This window comes from Euphorbia lathyris, chromosome 8 (genome assembly GCF_963576675.1).
Source record: "Euphorbia lathyris chromosome 8, ddEupLath1.1, whole genome shotgun sequence".
Taxonomy (NCBI): Eukaryota; Viridiplantae; Streptophyta; class Magnoliopsida; order Malpighiales; family Euphorbiaceae; genus Euphorbia; species Euphorbia lathyris.
In genome coordinates this window covers 36,742,526-36,762,486 of record NC_088917.1, presented here as the reverse complement: position 1 = coordinate 36,762,486, position 19,961 = coordinate 36,742,526, and the positions used below count along the sequence as shown (strand labels likewise).

General features: G+C 37.9%; 2 protein-coding genes across 2 annotated transcripts; one reads left to right on the top strand and one right to left on the bottom strand.

The window, feature by feature from the left end:
• Nucleotides 1-272: 272 nt before the first annotated feature.
• LOC136202764 (NADH dehydrogenase [ubiquinone] iron-sulfur protein 7, mitochondrial) lies at nucleotides 273-3,530 on the top strand. Its single transcript, XM_065993618.1, has 2 exons — nucleotides 273-835; nucleotides 2,985-3,530. Exons 1-2 carry the CDS (start codon nucleotides 426-428, stop codon nucleotides 3,217-3,219), a joined length of 645 nt encoding a protein of 214 aa, XP_065849690.1. The 5' UTR covers nucleotides 273-425; the 3' UTR covers nucleotides 3,220-3,530.
• Nucleotides 3,531-3,988: 458 nt separating this feature from the next.
• On the bottom strand, nucleotides 3,989-7,121 carry LOC136204192 (uncharacterized). The gene is made up of 5 exons (XM_065995395.1): nucleotides 6,208-7,121; nucleotides 5,992-6,044; nucleotides 5,278-5,441; nucleotides 5,029-5,180; nucleotides 3,989-4,670 (listed from the first exon to the last, which is right to left on the bottom strand). Exons 1-5 carry the CDS (start codon nucleotides 6,953-6,955, stop codon nucleotides 4,273-4,275), a joined length of 1,515 nt encoding a protein of 504 aa, XP_065851467.1. The 5' UTR covers nucleotides 6,956-7,121; the 3' UTR covers nucleotides 3,989-4,272.
• Between the last annotated feature and the right edge of the window lie 12,840 nt (nucleotides 7,122-19,961).

The following is a 19,961-nucleotide window of genomic DNA, read 5'->3' as shown; positions in this document are numbered from 1 at the left end:
TCAAATCTTATACCCAAGAGGGGATGGTATAAGGAAGTCGGATAAGCTCCTACTATTTTAATATGATGAAAAAGTCATTCTTACTCAAATTAATATTATGTAGTTTAAATAAAGTTAAAATAATAAAATATATTATTTTATTCTTATTTTTATTCCACCTATCAAACATTGAATAATAATTCTCGATTATTATATTTTTATATTTATTCTAACTATTTATTTTTATTTCTATCTAAATTTTTATTTTTATTTTTATCCCTATGGCAGCAGAATAGCAAACGTCCTACTCTTGAACTGTGACACACGTCCGAGAAGCCAAATCCCAGGCAGAAGGCCAAACACGAGTGTTTATTTAGAAGCAGAGGATTGTGTCTCCTCCTCCTCCTTCCTCTAGTTCCAGTTCCAGAAACCAGAAACCAGAAACCATGGCTATGATCACTAGGAACACGGCTTCTCGCCTTCCTATCATCCTTTCCCAGCACCGCGGAGCTGCCCTCTCTCTCCACACTACCCTCCCTTCCCTATCCGCCGAGGCTGCCCCTCCCACTCCTTATGCCCGTCCCCCGCCCCCTTCCACTTCTTCCCCCGCCGGACTTTCCAAGACGGCGGAGTTCGTCATTTCCAAAGTCGACGATCTCATGAATTGGGCCCGTCGCGGCTCCATCTGGCCTATGACTTTTGGCCTCGCTTGCTGTGCCGTTGAAATGATGCATACCGGTGCCGCTCGTTACGATCTGGATCGATTTGGTATCATCTTCAGGCCAAGTCCTCGCCAGTCTGATTGTATGATTGTTGCTGGAACCCTCACCAATAAGATGGCCCCTGCTCTTCGCAAGTATGCCTTCTCTCTATCTGCTTTTTAGGGTTAGGAGGTTCGGTTATTCTCCAAGATTATTTGGTCCGTTTTGTGTTTTATACAATTTTTTTTTTCTTTTTGTATATTGTTGATTTTTCTTTTTAAATTTCGAGGTTCTGCTTCTGTGATTGACTTGTTGTGTTGTATTAGATCTGTTGTGGAATTTTTTGACATTTTTCTGCATTTGGATTATTTTCTTAAGGGCTCTACTGTTAGGTGTTTCATTCATTTACCTCTTATTTTGGATCCCAAATTTTTTGTAATGCATTCGAATGGTTTTCCTGTTGGAGAATTTTCCTGTGGTTTGATCTCACTTTAAAATATGACTTGAAAGTGTCATGGCTATTGTTGCTTGTGCAATTTTTCCATGGATGAATATGTGTACTTGTTATCTGAAACAATAGAACGTAGTTGAGTCATACTCAGAACAACATTGAGTGACCTGGCTTTGAAGTCTATTTTCATTGAGGCTTAAACAAGCAAGATAATGAGATAAAGTAGTTGTAAATAACGTAGTTTTAATTGTATTACAGGGCTATAAGATGTATTTGGAGGACTTATTGTCATCAGTAGAATCGTGAATAGCTTGACATTTTATTATTAGACCATAAAATTTTGTAATATATAGTCATGACTCATGAAGAATTACATGCCATGCAGAAGAAGGGTTGTTGGGTAAGAAAGGAAGTACTTAAACGAGTTCAATATCAGTGTATTCTACATCATTGTAGTTTGTTTTTCTCTGCTACCTAGCTTGCGGGGCGTTGCAACAAGTGCTTCCTTGTGGCATCATATCAAACGTTTCGTTTGATGTCAAAATTGTATACTCGAACTCTTCTTAAGCTTAAATGTAGCAAACCATTTTTTACTAGCCTGTCCATGGATTTCCTCTGTTTCATTTCAAACTGAATGGAGCTCTGCATCCTGTCAAATAAGACATTGGATTTTTTAATTATAGTTTGTCTTATTTATTTTTTATTTTTGAAGTTTGGAGTTGTTAATGCTGAATTTTGTAATTATTAAGACCAACTCTTGTCATAAACTTTGTGAGGGCTCTGAAGGTTAATTAGCCTAAAGTATGGACCTTAATATTTCATATTTGCTTTTAGCTTGATGCACCAAAAAAATTCAGAAGTACTTTAAAAGCTAATTTAGCTTTCATTATCATGGGCTGTGTTGCATACAAATATTTCGAAGAAAGCTTCAAGTTAATTCAGTGGAAATAAATCATTGTTTTGGAGGTTTTTCTTTTTCATTGAATCCCCGATTAATTTGCCAAATGAACTTTATGGCATTCTTATCTCCAATTTAGACGCACAGTTATAATTGCTTAAAGGAAAAAAAAAGTACTAGTTGAGGCTTGAGGGCTCAATTCCTGCACAAGTAATAAATCTACCATGACCACTGCTGATACTTGCACTCTGGTGTGAGGAAGAAGATGTTTCATGCAATAGTCTTATTATAATCTTTCAGCATTTTTAATATAATTTTTATTTGAACTAGTGTTAGACAAAATTGATAAAATTTGATCTCAAGTAATTGATTTTCGCTCCTTTTTCACAATCTTATAATTGATAAAGTAGGAGTTTTCTAAAGTAACAGCTGATTACATGTTCAGAGTTGATTTCACACCTGCTGACACACATGTTTATTCAAGAGTAGGTTGAGTTTGTTATGGATCCCAGTTTTTTGAAGCAAAAGTGGAAGCTTGTCAAGGTTATTGCTCTGTTTTATCTGGGGATGGTGATTCATATACTGTCATATTATCTAGAAACAAGCATTGGTTAGTGCTAGCTTAGGCTATCTATGATATGCAAGATGGACTATTTTAGGAATTGTGCAGAGCTGCAAACATTCTCAAAAGTCCAACATTGGTATTTGTGTGTTTCGGTTGTGCAATATGCTCCATAAATACCAACAGTTTCTAGATGCCACTGAGCACTATCTTTTTTCTTGACTTGATGGGTTGAGGTTTTGATGGGTCTTTGAAATGTATCTGATAATTGGAGCTTGATTTACATCAAACATAGCGTATAATTAAGATTTTAGTGAGACATGATTGTCTATTTTTTCACTTTTGCATATTGATGCAGAGTTTTGATGGTTGCTGCTTAAAAATTGTTTACAGAGTTTATGACCAAATGCCTGAGCCGAGATGGGTGATCTCTATGGGCAGCTGTGCCAATGGTGGAGGGTATTATCACTATTCCTACTCAGTTGTTCGTGGGTGCGACAGGATTGTCCCTGTAGACATATATGTTCCGGGATGCCCTCCTACTGCCGAGGCATTGCTTTATGGATTGCTCCAGCTTCAGAAAAAGATCAACAGGCGCAAGGATTTCCTCCATTGGTGGACCAAATGAGTGCTTTCAAAGTTGTTATTGGTGGAGGCTAACTGAATCGTTTTGATTAAATAAATTCAATTATGTATCTTTTTATAAGTGCTGTTTGGAGGAGCTCTTTTTAATTTTTTTTCTTCTGTTATAGATTTGAGTCATTTACTCGTTTCTCCAAAGCCTATGGAGAACGTTAGTAGGGTTGCTACATATCCTCTAAAACTTGTTACATTATGGGCTTGCATGAGCTCATTGCTGGTTTGTGTAATTGTTAGAAAGTTTTTATACTGTTTTCATGATCTGGGGACTGAATAAAGAAGCCTTCGTTGCTTTATGTATTTATCATGTTTTCCATATTCAATTGGTTGACTCGGTGTCTTAACTCTTAATAGGTAAATTGGAATGAGATTTAATTATTTATCATCTGCCCTTCTTCTTTTATATTTTTAACACAATAGAAGCTTTAACTAAAAAGGAGAGAGAAATCAGTACATAAGGATTTTACACAGCTCTCAAGAACATCAGGCAAAACTGAAGACTCACTGTAATACTACTACATTGGCGAGTGGAGAGCATTGATATGGGGTAAGGTTAGGGTGGGGATGGAACTGTTACACTCCCGGATAACATAAAGTCAGGGTGGAGTCGCGATGTTTTTACGCTCTTAACTTTTAGAATTACAAAAAATTTAACTCTGAAATTTTGCATTTAAAAACAATGACATTTTTTTTCTTTTTTGTTTACAATTTATACATGTAAAGTTTAGAACTTTGCGTAAATAATTTGAATATGAAGATTGAAAGATAGTGAAAGAAGCTTTTTGAAAATATATGATATTGCTCATTACATTTGAGGTTCAAGGTTAGATGGTCAGGAAAAGGCAGGTGGTGATAGAATTACATTGCCACTATAACTATGATCACGTAGTTCAAGTTTCAATATCAAACGTAAAAACTATTATGTTTTGCAACTCAAAAAGCTATGGTTGCCGGAATTTGTCATCTTGTCTCTGCAACTCTTGTACCCAATTGCAATGACCAATAATATGGTGGTTCATTTCTCCAGGGCAGCATCTTCAGATTACTGCTCCATAGGCTCAATGTTTTCGTCCGATGACAGATTATCTACCTCACTCCCACTACTCAAAGCTTCCTCATCATCCAATGGGAAACCCTTTTCCGTCACGGAATTCTCATCAATATTACATTTGACGACCTTAACTTGTCTATTCCTTTCATCCTTCATCCCTTCTTTGCGTTTCTTCATCCCATTAGTTGCTGAAGTTTTCAGAATTCCACCAAATAATATAATCTCCTCAGAATCAACCATCGCTAGATCACTATCAACCTTTTCTTCCCCCTTACCTACAAAGAGCTGATACCCTTTTCTTGATTTAGAGATAATTGCTTTTGCATACATCTTGGAGATGTCATTATCAAATACTCGTAATCCTTCATCTTCGATCATCAGTAGCCACTCTGGAAATTATAGCACACCATAAATTGGATAATATAATTGATTAAAAATGCCATAAAATATCTGGAAATAGAAAAGACTTGCAAAATGGGTGGCTCTTCTCTGCGTATCTCCTACCAATTTTTTGAGTTAGCAATGACAGTAGGACATTTTTCAGTAGAGAAGCAATGCGACAGAGTACCAAGAACGACAGCTGGTCTAGTATTATAATGCTCCTCTTTAACAATTGACATAACAGAGCCCCTCCATATCATAAACTGCTTTCTGAGAATCATAACCAGACAAGACAGTGCCAGATATGCTAAACCTTTGACAAACAATTTGGAAAAACACGGGGACAGAGATGATAAGGGAACTTACCAATGAGAGATAGAGGAGAGGAAACCTCTGGTTTACTGGTTTCGCTCTGCATGCCTGGCTGATTCATGACCCACTTGAACAATCGAGATAATAGACTAGATTCAGAGAAGGCTTGAACATAAGAAACCACTTCAGTTTTTTTGCCGCATTCCCTAAGGCCAATCAAATCATAAAATTATAAAATGCATCAGATGAGAAGACGTTTTAATAAACAACTACATCATCCCCCACAAACTTTAATCCACATACATGAGAAATTGTACACCATTGTGAGCAACAAACAGCCATGTTATGGCAAGGTTTTTCAAGCTTCCTTCAGGTAGATGAATCCCTTTTCGAGAACCAAGGAAGGAATACTCCACAATTGCAACGTCATACAGGACTTCTCGCAGAAAAACTTCATCTTTAGAATTCTGAGAAAAGAAAGTTACATGACTTTCAGTTCTTCAAGTCAAGAAGATTCTTTCAGGTAGAAAAATTCCTTTACAGGATAAAATGAGACAGCCTTACACCATACTTGTGATAATAACCTACTTAGGCCCCTCTCCAACAGTATAACATGGAACATAAAACGCACTCAACTGGGCTCTAGTTGATCAATAAAATTATGATATATAACTATTCAGCAAGTTCTACAGCTGCACAGATTGAATTAAGGTCGTTCAGAAATTTTTAGTTCAAAGAAAGCCATAGTAAGCAAGTGCAAATACATCCAGATGTGTTAACTTATAATTTGTCCCATTAGATGACAAATGTTTTGCACACTCTCTCTGATAGACTAGTATATCAACTTTTTTGTTTCCATTTTCTATTCTAAGTTGTCATTGCCTTACTCGTCTATGGCTCCCAATAAAGATTAGGCTGCAAAAGCCATGTGGATACCTCGTAACAGCCAGCCAAACTAGCAAATTCTAACCTCTATTCTAGAATCCATCAATCAAAGATAAAAGTTAAAATACTGACCAGAAGGGTGGTAACAGACAAAAATGGCTCAAGCAGCATCCTGAGAAAGACATCTACCAAAGACAAAAACAGTTGATAGATAATAAGTGAAAGCCAACAACTGAATCACAATCACATGCTAAGCATACAATTTAAGAAATCCAAATTTTGAGGGCAATCAAATACCAAAAATAACACAGATGGATTATTGATCGAATAATAGAAATCAATTCTCACCAATGAAATGAAAATTTCGAAATGAAGTCATTGTCTGAATTGCCCAACCACGCAATTCTTTCTCCAACTCCATTCTCGAAACCCCCGGTCCAAATTTTAAGCACAACCTCAACAAGAAAACTTCGGTCATGACAATCCCAGCTAAGTGCCCAACTTCACATCCCTCACTGATCATCGCTTTGCGGATTCCATCACTAACAAATGGAAAGAACATACTCAACTCTTCGCCCAAGTTACAACTCTCTCCAGTTCTTTCAACCATCCATACACCTACTAAATCCTTAAAACAACAGCTCAAATCCCCAAATTCAGCCTCTTGTTCAAAATAAGTGCCACAACAAATGCTAAGATAACTAACAATCACTTCTAATAAACTCTCGGTCTCTTTTCTCCATTTCTCTCCCTCGGAAACTAAACTATTCAATTCATAAATGACAGGAGCAAGTACGGCGATCTTCTTAAGCGCATTGCACGATGAAGAGCAGGAAACTAGCAGCTGAAACAAGTTCTTAGCCATCAAGACTGGGGTTGAAGAGTTTTGAGCAGTGAATTTCGTAGAATGAAAAGTTAAAGCGGAGTAAAACCAGACGATTTCTAGCGGCGGATCGGGGAGTTTTTGCAGAAAGCGGGAGAATATACAGGTGAAATTTGAAAAATCGGTTCTCCCTTTCCGATATTCGTTTAGAAATCGATCAACTGATTCTTTTATCATGGACTGGAAAGCATGGGAGTTGGCATTATGATTCATGTTGATAGTCAAAATCAAAGTAAGAAGGGAATTTGAAAATGAAATTGAATAATTTTGGCACTAAAATTGATGGGTTAAACCTTATGTTGCGATTTGTTGAAAACAGAGAGCATAAACCCTAGGTTTCCGGAACGTGCAAGAAGCAAGAAAGGAGAGGGAAATTGGCCAGTTGGGGGTATTTTGGTAATGACACGGCTTTTGAATTTGAACCTTATATTTTTCTGGTATACATTTTTTTTTTCGATTTTACTATTCACCGCATCCAAATTACTTATTACCGTCCATTTTTGGACATTTTCACCCTTTGCATTTTTCCATTAAAAAATTTAATATCCTCTTTCTCCCAAGCCAAAAATTTGATTTATGAAAAATGGACCTGAGAACGTCGAGGAAATCGAATAACTACGGTTCCTATTTACACTAATGAAAATTTGTCTCCAAAAACTAACCGATTTAATCAATATATTAAAAAAAAAAATTCATCCAAAATGTGCTAAACGGATGATTCACACCATTCCGCCTAGGTAGAAACGGATGAACTATCTATTTCTTCCTAGGCGAAAACAGGTGGATCACCCGTTTCTTCCTAGGCAGAAACGAGATCTGTTTCTGCCTAGGTGGAATAGTATGAATCACCCGTTTAGCACATTTTGGATGAATTTTTTCTCCAAATCCGGAGATGAAACTCGTATTTTCGATTCGATTTTCAAATAAAAATACTTATCCGAGGAATAATTAGTCTTTTTTCTTTACCGTGTTTAAGTCTCATGAATGTTGTTTGGGTTTTTGAATCTCGAAGAAATTTGAGAGAATTTCAGTTTTTGAGTTTAAAAAATGAAAAGGGTAAAAGTGTCCAAGAAGAGACGGTGATAAATCATTTATGTCGGTAAATAGCAATCCATTTTTTTTTGAAGAAAATTTTCTTCTTTTAATTTAGAAACAGAAATTTATGTACAAAGTAAAAAGCTTTAACCTATTGTCTTCTCCCTCCCTTATTAACCTGTAACCCCCTCACTAGGATCACAAGATATCTCACACAACATCAGTTATAGACATGTTTTCAAGTCTCAATCATATAAACTTCAATCTCATATAACTTTACATATTATACATGAGAGAAAGCGTTTACAATTTACAATACATGTTTAAGTCATTATCCTATATAGAGGATTTACAAAACAAAGTACATCAAAATACTCCAAAATGCCTATGCGAGAATGGACTGACACTACTGGTGCGACCTTAAACAAGAAGAACTCCACCTAACCTGTAAAATCTGTTGGCAAGGGGTGAGCTGCCTACTCAATAAATATATTACGCATATATGTATACAAAAGTAATGTAAAGAACAGAGATCGAAATATATCATCAGTACCAAGTTAGAATTTTCAATAGAAAGATATTCACCTGTTTCACTTATTATAGTAATACTTATTTTAGTAAGTAAGGGTCTTGCTATACTTAGATAATATATATAAAATGGTCTTGGGCCCAATCTGTATCCTGACTCACTAAATTCGGAATACAATCATTTGTGCTACGGAGGAGTTAAACTCAACTCATGTACTCGTATATCTCATCACATGTGCTTCCGGCTCACAATATTCAGATAGCACTCTCAACTAGGACCATTTCATATATCCATCTAAGCAAGCTTATATTCATTTCTTATCCAGCCATTAGTCAGTTGCAGTATGTGCACAAGGCTCAACATGCCACAGTCGTACTCATAACATTACAATGTACTCAATCATATCACTTTCATATTTACCATAATGTATCACAAACACTCAAACATTATTCACATCAGATTCAACCACATCTCACACTCAACAAGTCACAAGCCACAATATATTCATACACATATATAAGCAATATGCTTGCCGTCGCACTCGGTTCGATCTATTCTACATGATCGGGTGTGCGTTCAGTTGCACCTTGTCCTCCTAATGTCACATAACATTTATAAAATTAGTCTTAACATAAACTTATGAATATGTAAACTAATGCATGCTACATGATTTACAAGACACTAACTCCACAAAGTTCATGCAATCTAGTCCTTGTCTTAGATCATCACATGACCTACTTGCACACATTCTGCCATAACTTTCTCTATATGAATCCAAATTCCCTGTTTCTTGAACCTACTGAAACTAGAAATATATGGGTATAACATATCCAAAATTCACATTAATATCACTTCTACACAATATATGGCATGCAAAATGATTATGTCTTGTTTCCAGCCAAGAAACAGACTACCCAGCTTTGCATCTACCATAATTCATTCAACCTAGCTCACACTTGTAGACACTGGAGCCGGGAGTCCTATGATGAAAACCTTTATTAAACGATCAAGAATATTCTATAAAGTTAGGAAAAGAGGAATAAATAATTAACCTATTTATCAGTCTAAAATTTGTCTATATATATATATATATATATATATATATATATATATATATAACAATAATTATAATAAAACCCTTTGTGTCGGAACCATCATTTTGGTAAAGAGCAAAAGTGATGTGCCTTTACCTTGCTAAAAAGCAATGTGAGGCCATCACCTTGAAAGTGGTGGCATGCATGCCATCACCTTGGCTAAAAGCAAGGTGACATCACCTTGCTTTTAGCAAAGGTGATGGCATGCTCGCCATTACCTCGCCTTTAGCCAAGGTGATGGCATGCATGCTGTCACCTCGCTAAAAGCAAGGTGACGCCTTCACCCGAGTCTACGGTGTCGATAGGGCCTTCATTTTAGATGACGATGCAGGCTGTCCGGTCATCTAAGTGGCTGATGGCCCGATGAAAATCTTTTTGGGTGTAGGGTTTTATTCAAAATAGTGAGAGTCTCTTTTTAAGGTTAAAATTAGGGTGTTTCGTTTGTTTTAAAATTGGCGTTTTTACCCTTAAAACCCTAATATTCTCTATAAATAGGGATCAGAACTCTGATGACAGGGAGGATTTTTTTGGAGAGGAGAGAGTCAGAACTCTGCAAAATTTTTAGCAAACATAAATTATTGTCGGTTCAGTCAGGAGTATTCTTGATCGGTGTTAATCAACCTAGGTAAAGGTTTCTGAGGAAACATGCTCGTGTTAATTCCATCTTCACATCACAAATAAATTTATTTAGCCTTTTGAATCGTTTTCGTCCATTGTTTTTTTATCCCGCATAGGATGGCTATTCCAAACCCTCTGATTCTTTAGGAGTCAGCGGTGCCGCCAACTACTTCATAGCCGGTGGCACCGTTGATTGCTCCCCTAACTGGTGGCGTCGTCAGCTACTTCATAGTTGACGCCGCCGCCACCTATTAAATATTTTTCTACATAGCTTAGTTTATTTTATTTTTTAAGAGCTATTCGTTTTTTTTGTATCTGAATTAAAGTAGTCGCTCCAGCCCCTTGGTTCTTTAGGAGTCGACGGCGCCGCCAGCTACTTCATAGCTGGCGGTACCGTTGGTCACTACCCCCAGCGTGAGGCGCCGTCAGCTATTTAATAGTTGAGGTCGCCGTCACCTTTCAAGTGATTTCTTTGTTATATTTTTTTATCTTTCTTCAGAAGTGCTTTTTCTTTTCATTTGTCTATTCTTATATCCGAATTAAGATAGTTATTACATCTCTTATGATTCCTTTGGAGCCATCGGTGCCGCCAGTTAACCTCATAGCCGGTGGCATTGTTGGTCACTTCCCCCCAGCTGGCGGCGCTGTCAGCTACTCCATAGTCGACGTCGCCGTCAGCTGCTTCATAGCTTACATCGCCTCCACCTACATATGTAAACTCCTTTCTTTCAACGTCTGATTAGGAACTTCCTTATTTATTCCTTTTAGTCTCTGACTCCCTTTAGGAGCTTTTTGTTTCATTCACTTTAGTCCCCAGACTATGTGCTACCTGATTCTTCACTCTTTTTGTGTATTTCTTAAGTTTCTTTGCCTCTAATCCAGACTTTGCAGGTTTTGTTATATATTATTGAAGGCCTGGGAATGCCCGGATGTACTTGTAATCTAGTTGGGTAAATTTTATTCATTTTGTGTAATTATTTGACTTGATTTGGGGAGTTTTAACTTACTTGTGTTACTTTTCATACAAAACAAAACAAGTTTTCTTAAAAGAATTTTAAACCTAAAGGAATAGTGTGATTAGCCTGGTAAGACTCGGAATGTTAAGTAGGAGGCCGGTGGGTTCACCGGGCGTTTTGAGGGTGCCTAATATCTTCTTCCGAGAGGATATTAGCCTTCCCCAAAGTGTACCAAATTTCCCGAACCCGCTTGCCTCCCGTAAGGAATCTCGGTAACATTTCCCAAACTTTGTTTGGGTGACGACTCTTATTCTCCGGTGTCGACCCTATCGAAAATGCATCGTGATCTCAATTGGGCTTCAAGCCCAAAACAGTCGTGTCGTCAACGGTTCTCCCCGTCGCTTGCGATGAGGCGTTGAATCTATAGTGGCGACTCTGCTGGGGACAGAGAAATTGATTCCGATTACATTCTGGACGTGTTACTTGAACTAATTATATTTATTCCTTTTTGTATGCATAGCATGAGCATTAGATACAACCCGGTGGGAATTGGCATTAAGCACTTTGACAATCCAATCGATAGTTAAAGGCTAGCTTAGTGTGAATTCCCCCTTGTAAGAAATTTCAAACTATCTCACTCCATTCGATAGGGGTAGTTTGGGTTTGTTGCAAGGTCCCCATGTTCCGAACACAACCCACATATAACAACTTAGTAATTATCCTTAGGAAGTATGACCCGTCAAGAGTTTTTGGTGTGAAGTATGTTTGGCTTTTTTAACTTCCTTGTTGTGGTTTGTGGCATTACCCAAAAAAAATTATTTAACCTTTTTCAATAGGAAAAAGGAAGGATGTTCTAGTTTGGTACAACTCATCTAAGTAAGGCCAAAGTTATGTTTTTAGGTATAGTACATGTTTTACCCAAAAACCTTAAACCAATGTGACTAAAATAGTTTGAATTACATTGTAAGAACGATGTAATGTAAATGTCAATAGTTTGGTAGCATAAACCTGAAGTTCCATGTGTTAGTCTCTAAGATAGTGGACTTTGAATTTGTAGAAAGCCGAATAGACAAATTTTAACATATTTCACATTCAGCCCTAAAATCTTAGAGACCCCGAAAGAGATTTAACCTCTTTTGTAATCAGGGGAATCAACGGTTCAATGGGATGAATTTGAATCATGTCAAAACAATGTAGATTCAACTTTCTCATATTTAAAGTAAACGATTTTAAAGATACTACACGCGAAATCAAGGTCAACACAAACTGTTTTCAAATGCACTATCTTGAGGCTTATGATGTAATTTATGTCATTTTAATCAGTTTGTGTTTGGAAATGAGGGAAGATATGGCCTATTCTTATTGAACATATTTTTCGTTCTTCCTTAGATATGAGTTGTGCTACGCCATAATTTCCCTATCTGATAATTTTTAGGATGACATAGTCCATACCGAGGAAGAAAGGGTTTCATTTCTGTTTATGATGGTGTTTGTTAGACCCAAAAATTTTGCCTACTAAAAAGAGGCTTCTCGTCCCCTAAGTTGGAACAAAAGGCAAAGTCTAAGGTTGACATAGACTATCTTAAGAGAAACGTGTTGAAACACCTTTCCACATGATTTTGATTTGACAAAATTATTTAAGTAATGATAAAAAATATTCTAACACATTAAAGTTAAATGCTTTGATTTATTAAACTAATGTGTTTGTTCAATGTTGAGTTTAATTGTTTATAAGACATTAAGATTAAAAAGCTCAAAGGCCCATAAAGTGGAAGTCAAGCCCAAATCAACACATCAAGACCATTCGGCCTAAGAGTTCAAAACGACGACTCAGCAAGAGAAGGATCGAGAAGCCTTCGTGGCAAAAGCTTCAAGTGGAAGCTACTGAGTTGGACGACAAAGCAGTCTGGACAGCGGCAGACAATGTTCAACTTCCAGACAAAGTATTTCTACTTTGGGAAAAGTTGAGAAGGCGCAGGAAGCTGTCTCGTGGACTTTTCTTTAAATGGCTAAACATTCTGCCGAAGACTGACGAAGATAGAAGATGCAAGAATCCTATTGGCCAACGACGCTGAGCACGCCCAGAGTGACAATGACAGGAAGCCGTTTCCCTCCAACGGTTATTTTGAAATTCGAAATGACCAGGTGCCTCAAGTGTCACTATATAAAGGCCATCCATTTGCTTCAATCAACGAAGATCTTCAACTAGTCGAAATGCTGACCAAATTCATACTTGAAGTTTCTGTGAGAAAAGCAAAGCAAATACCTTACACCAATTCTTAATCTTTGTGTAAAAGTCTAGAGTGATTTCCAATCATCTAAAGTGTCTTAGTAATTGTTGTTTAGGACAAACACTTTATCATTTCTAGAAGAATAGAAAGGAGCGGCTGAGTACTCGGTTATAGTACTCAGCGTAGATATAGGAGTGAGTAGAGGTATAGAGGAAGGTACTCTTGTTATACTCAGCTTCTATCTGTAAAAGGTTTCGTGCTCTACCTTTAAAGAGCTCAGTAGAGAATTCAAAAAGCTCGGAACGAGTTCCGGGGACTGGACGTAGGCGGAGAGGCCTAACCAGGATAAGTCTGCTGAGTAACATCTTTCTAACCCTTAAACTCCTTTAATATATATTGCTTACTATAAAACTGACTAAGTAAAGAACTCACGCTGAGTTAAGACTACTAAGAAGCTGAGTTCAGGAATAGACTCTAAGTGCTATTTTCTAACTCAAGTAAAGAAGCAAACTTAGTCACAAGTTGACTAAGCTTGTGTCTTGAATCTACTTAGTGACGTTGTGTAAACCTTTTCATTAGAAAATAAGTCAGCCTCAACGGACAAATTTTTAAATAGTTCATATCCCCCCCCTTTGGAACTAACTTGTCACGTTATAAGGGACCAACAAAACAGACGTATTCTTTGTGGTAGCTTTATCCCATGTCAAGAAAATTAAAAGTTAGAGATATCAGCTCTTTCTAAATATCCTCCTCGGATGTTGATTGGGATAACCTATTGCGAAAAACATGACTTGCTTAAAATGACTCATCCTATGTTTCAATCCCCGAGATCCGTTTGAAGGAAGCTTAAAATTCCTAAAGTGGATGTGAATGTGTCTCGTGGGTTAGGCCTAGAATGGTGCCTTTTAAGCAATGACCTTATCCTTTAGCATAACCCATACAAGGGATATCCTAATGGTTTGAACAAAGTCATAAACGGTGTAAAAATAGAACCAATAGACAGGATTTGTCCCTCAGAAACCTTTACCTAGGTTGTGGGATGATTGGAAAATCAAGAATAATGGAATACGGCTTTTTGTTTCTCTGAAACGGTATTTTATTCGGAGTGTTTTGGCAGAGCTTCGCTAATTTTCGGTATAATTTTCGTCCTCCCTAACTGTGTCTAAAGAGCTGCTATTTATAGAGTTAAATTAGGGTTCAGGGTTGATTTTGGGAATTGGTTAAACAAGCAGGGGCTTAATGGTATTTTTAAACCTTTTCACAAAGGTTACGCCGCCTACTGTATATCAACAACTTTTAATTTGATTTTTTTAAAAAATAAGGATAAAGGGTACAGCAACTGCTGACGCGCGCGTCAGAAATGACGCGCTGCCATGTGTCAGGTGCGTGCCAATCACGCGCCGACACGTGGCACCCTCCGCTCTCCGATGTATTTTAGCTCCGAAACTGTCCTTAACGAGCTCTGATTTCGACGATTCTTGTTCCGTTGGACTCATTTTGACGAGACGGACATTTTTATATCAAACAACCTAAGGATAAAAATTACCCGAACTAAGGTTATTGTCCATCTTTATCCTGGATTTCACCCAAAACTTCATCTAGTCATAACTTAATTCGTTAGACCTCCGAATTGAGCCCGGAAAAATGCGTTACGTCATTCTTGGGGGGCACGTCCCACTGAGATATCCTAAAACTCATTTTAGCTCTCTTGAAATTTTTGGTTTTGGATGGGGAAGGGTTGATCTGGGCTTCCTAACGGGGATTTTTTCGTGATCCATTTTCCATTGTATTTTTCCAATCATCCCTGAAGGTTTTCATCATAGGGCTACGACTCCGGTGTCTACAGCTGCCCCTACTTTGTCATACTTTGTGAATTGTGTGCATTTTGAAAGAAAACTGATTTCAAGATAAATGTTTTAAAAAACGGTGATTTGCCCCCTACTTTGAAGAGGCTGAAGCAAAATGTGTGCAATGGAACAAAGTAGGATAAAGTAAATACTAACCTGGAGTCGAAGTGATTGCGGGCCATGCGATTGTTGGTGTATTGTTTTCCATTCCGAAAACGTTACTAGATTTACTGAGAGAATGTCATTCCCCATTCTGAAAACGTTATTGGACTCCATGATAAAATTGTCATTCCCCATTCCGAGAATGACATAAATTGTCGATGTATTGTTTTCTATTCCGAAAACGTTACCGGGCTTACTGAGTTGAATGTCGTTCCCCATTCCAAGAATGACATGAATTGCCGATGTATTGTTTTCCATTCCAAAAACGTTACCAGGCTTACTGAGTTGCCGATGTATTGTTTTCCATTCTGAAAACGTTACCGGGCTTACTGAGTTGAATGTCGTTCCCCATTCCAAGAATGACATGAATTGTCGATGTATTGTTTTCCATTCTGAAAACGTTACCGGGCTTACTGAGTTGAATATCGTTCCCCATTATGAGAGTGACATGAATTGCCGATGTATTGCTTCTCATTCTGAAAACATCACCGGACTTACTGAGTTGAATGTAGGTCTCTTCAGCGACCTATAGTTGTGGATCCCTTCAGCGATCCTAGATTGTAGGTGTCTTCCGTGATTTGTAGTAATTGATCTCTTCAGTGATCTCAGGTTATAGGTCTCTTTAATAACCTGTAGTGATTGATCTCTTCAGTGATCTAAGGTTGTAGGTCTCTTCAACGACCTATAGTTATGGATCCCTTCAACAATCTCAGTTTTTAAGTCTCATGAACGACTTGGTATAGTTGATTTCTTCAACTATCTTAGTTTGTAGGTCTCTTGAATGACCTATTGTGGTTGATCTCTTCAGTGATCTCAGTTTGTAGGTCTCTTGAACGACCTGGTATGGTTGATTTCTTCAATGATCTTAGTTTGTATGTCTCTTTAACGACTTGTCGTGGTTGATCTCTTCAGCGATCTCAATTTGTAAGTCTCTTGAATGACCCGTAGTTTTGGATCTCTTGAACGATCCTAGATTGTAGGTCTCTTCAGCGACCTATAGTTGTGGATCCCTTCAACGATCTCATGTTGTAGGTCTCTTCAACGACCTGTAATTTTGGATCTCTTGAGCAATCCCAGATTATAGGTCTCTTCAACGGCCCGTCTCATCGATTGATTGCTCTCATCAAGCAATCTACTTGAGCTATAAAATCCCACTCTCCCTTCGGGAGCCATCTGGATTTATTGAATAATTGATCGGAACTCTTCATGTTAACCGACTTTTCTCTAGACCGCTATTTGGGAAATTCTGTCTATATGTTGACATTTTTGCCATTTCAATTAGGCCAAAATTTCCTGCATAAAGAGAACAAACCATGCCCCACTTCGTGGGAGTTAGATTATCTTTAGCCTAGCTTCCCTTCAGGATGGCTATCGGCTTCTGAAAAAGTTATAAAAATGGATTATAAAGAAAACAGAATACTTATATGGAGTTTCAAGGTCGTTTTGAATTCATCATAGCTCGTGCTTTATCCAAGCATTCTCAAATTTTGGATTTGTTTCCTCAATGAGTGATCCCATCCATCTCTTTAATGCTTTTGAGTTGATGATCTCATTCAACAACCTTGAGTTGATGACCTCATTCAATGGCCCCGGGTTTCTTGCTTCAGAAGATATTCCTTTGGTGTACCTCCGGGTCGGGACAATCTGCAAAACAACTTGAAAAATGTGTTGAACATTGTCTTTTGGGACATTGTTGCCCCTATTTCTAGGGATAAATTGAGTACCCCCATCGACCATTTTCTAATTTAGACAGTCTTTGGCCCTCGCTTTTAGTGACGATTATCCTCTTTATCAGACTGGAGTTTCAAGTATACCTTGCATTAAAGCAAGAGGCCCATTCTCTCATGGAGTTTACATCAGATCAAATGACACATGACTATGTGTAGTGATGCATGCGAGTAGGTGTGTCCTAATCCATGGGTATGTGCGAATACTTATGCGTGTATACATGTATGAATAAATATATGTGTGTGAATGTATGTGTGTGCTACACGTGTATTTTACTCTGCGTGGATACACATACACTGGGAGATGTGTGTGTATGTATGAATGAATGAATGAAATGATATGATAGATTTTCCTTTTTAGACTCGAGAGTTGTGACGCCTTTAGGATCAAAGAATGATGTTTCAGCGACATGCCCAGTTTGTGAAAGCTTAGACTGTCTACAAATGATGAGGATAGACATGCCTGGTATGAGAAGCTTAGGGGGTAAGGTTTTAGCTTGTTGAGGCTCGTATCTTTTGTCAGGAGGTGTCGATTTGTTCATATTTTCCCCTAATTTTTGCCTGAGTTGCCTTTTTCAGGTTTCAACTCAACGGGATCTCTCTATTCTTCTCTATCTCTCCTTTTGCCTGAACTGCCCCTAAGGGTTTTCCATTCAGCTTTTAAACTTCTCACAGTTTTTTCTCTATCTCTCCTTTTGTCTGGACCACCTCTTTTGAGGTTTTCAATCCAACTCTCTTTTTTTCTTTTTTTTTCATGGATGTGAGAGAAATTGGGTATTTTTTAGTGTATGGACTCGATAACCATTTCGTTGTTGATTCCCATACTCGGCATCGAATATGAATTGGTGCTCAGTCTCTTGACCGATAGAGAAGCCTCCTGAACAGGCTGGCGGATGATTAGATCATGTGGATGTGTCCTTGTCGGAGATTTCAGCTTGGGTGATAACCAAAGGTCCATGTGAGTGGTCGCTCCTGAAATGTTTTGAGGTGAAGCCTCTATATGCATTTATGTTATAGAACACCACCATCGGGAGTGAACCCTTATTGCACACCATACTGGCTAGTCCGTGTACACCGATGAGGAGCGAAGAGCTCGATATATTCCTTAGTTTGGACCAGAGTTCACTACTCTTGATGATTTCAAAGGCAAAATGCTTCAGTCAAAGTCGACTCTTGAGAGGACAATAGAGGAGCAGAGAGACCAAGCTCCAGGGAACATGGGAAGAAAGGAGTAGTCTCTTTTATGCATATCTTTCGTATATGATATTTATTGATTCAAACATTTCATCGCATATACAGCTTCTAACTATCCAACCCAAACAAAACACTTAGCAAATATACATTGAATTATTTATTGCTCAGATTCCTAATCATTGTTACTAAAACGTGCCCTTTTAGGTTTTCACGTCCCAGCTATTTTATTTCCTCACTTTTATTCCCAGAATTTTCAAATGAGTGCCCTTTTGGGGGGGTTTCACCCACTGGGAAGTCCCTAAATGTTGCATAGGCCGCCCTTTAAGGGTTTTCAACCTATCATGATTTTTCTTTTCTTTTTTCTTTTTTTTTTTAATTTTTTATGAGAATTATTTCTTGGGCTTGTTTAGGTTCGTCAGTTTTGTAAACTTGTTACTGTTCATAGTTTCTAACTCAACTGCCCCCCGATCAGAACTTTCTTCATAAATAGTTGAGCTTTCCAATTTGGTTTGAACTTGCTAACTTTTGTATATAGGTGTTTGTCCTCCCAGTTTCAGCACAAAGTCTCTGACTTCCATAAGGCTTTTCCACTTTATTCTAAGAAACTATTGTCACCCTCTTCTGGTACAATTGGGCATGGGGAAGCATCGATGTTTGCTTCTCATCGACTCAAGCTAACTGATCATGTTGGTTTTGAACCTGCTACTCTTCTGGTGATTCTACTTCTAAGAGACCAACATTAAAGACTGTTCTGCTTGATGGACCAGGGAAATAAAATTGCCCCAGAAAAGAGTTCACGTTGCTGTTATGTACCTCCATAAAGTGGCAGTTGCTCTCGCCAGCCTAGTAAGACTTATCCGTCGAGGATGCTTTTTTTTTGTTCTTTCTGCTGCACTATTATCGAGGTAGTACTTTGCACATTTCATGCCCCTTATCTTTCTTAGGGCAATGTTGCCCCCACAAACTCTTCCTTAACGGCTGGATAGTAATAAAGGATTCATTGGCCTTAGCGGCTGCGATGCTGGAGAATGGATCAAGTACTCCCTACTGATGTTGACAACGTCCTTCCCATTCCACTAGTTGATTCCTTCCGAATAGTTTGAAGAAAAGGTGCACCTATCATCGTGAGTTGGATATATGGTGTTCTGTATAGGAAACCTCTAGCCTCGTTCTCTGCCTTGGGAGATGGCACCCGTTGATTCGTCTTGATTTCTTTTAGGTTCGAGATATACCCTTTTCAAACTGATTACATGACTCAGAATCTTCCCAGTAGTTACACTTAAGACACACAAGCATATAGATTATCCTCTCTCTTCTGGCAGGGACTCGTCTACATCAATAAAGTGCTACACTCTGGTCGACAATCTATCATACAAGCCACATGCGCTTTTACTTCTTTGTGCAACAAGTTATAGGTGTTGAAACACCTTTCCACAAGATTTTGATTTGACAAAATCATTTAAGTTTAATCCATGATTAAGAGACAATTAAATTTAAGTGCTTTGATTTAATTGTACTAATCCGTTTGTTCAATGTTGAGTATAAATATAAATGCAAAAAGAAATAGATTAAGACAGGATAAAGTCAGCATGAGAACACAATACAAGCTAAAGTAAAGAGCAACTCAGCATAAGAGAAGATAAGTCATCTTCAGAATAACAGCTTCAGAATGAAGCTGATCAAAGAAGCTGAGTGAAATGAAGCTCAGCACAGAATAAGTCTGCTCCAAGGAATAGATTCTACAGAACGAAGCTGACCATGGAAGCTGAGTGGAAAAAGAACTCAGTATGAGTATTGGTGAAAATCAAAGACAATGATTGTCGAAG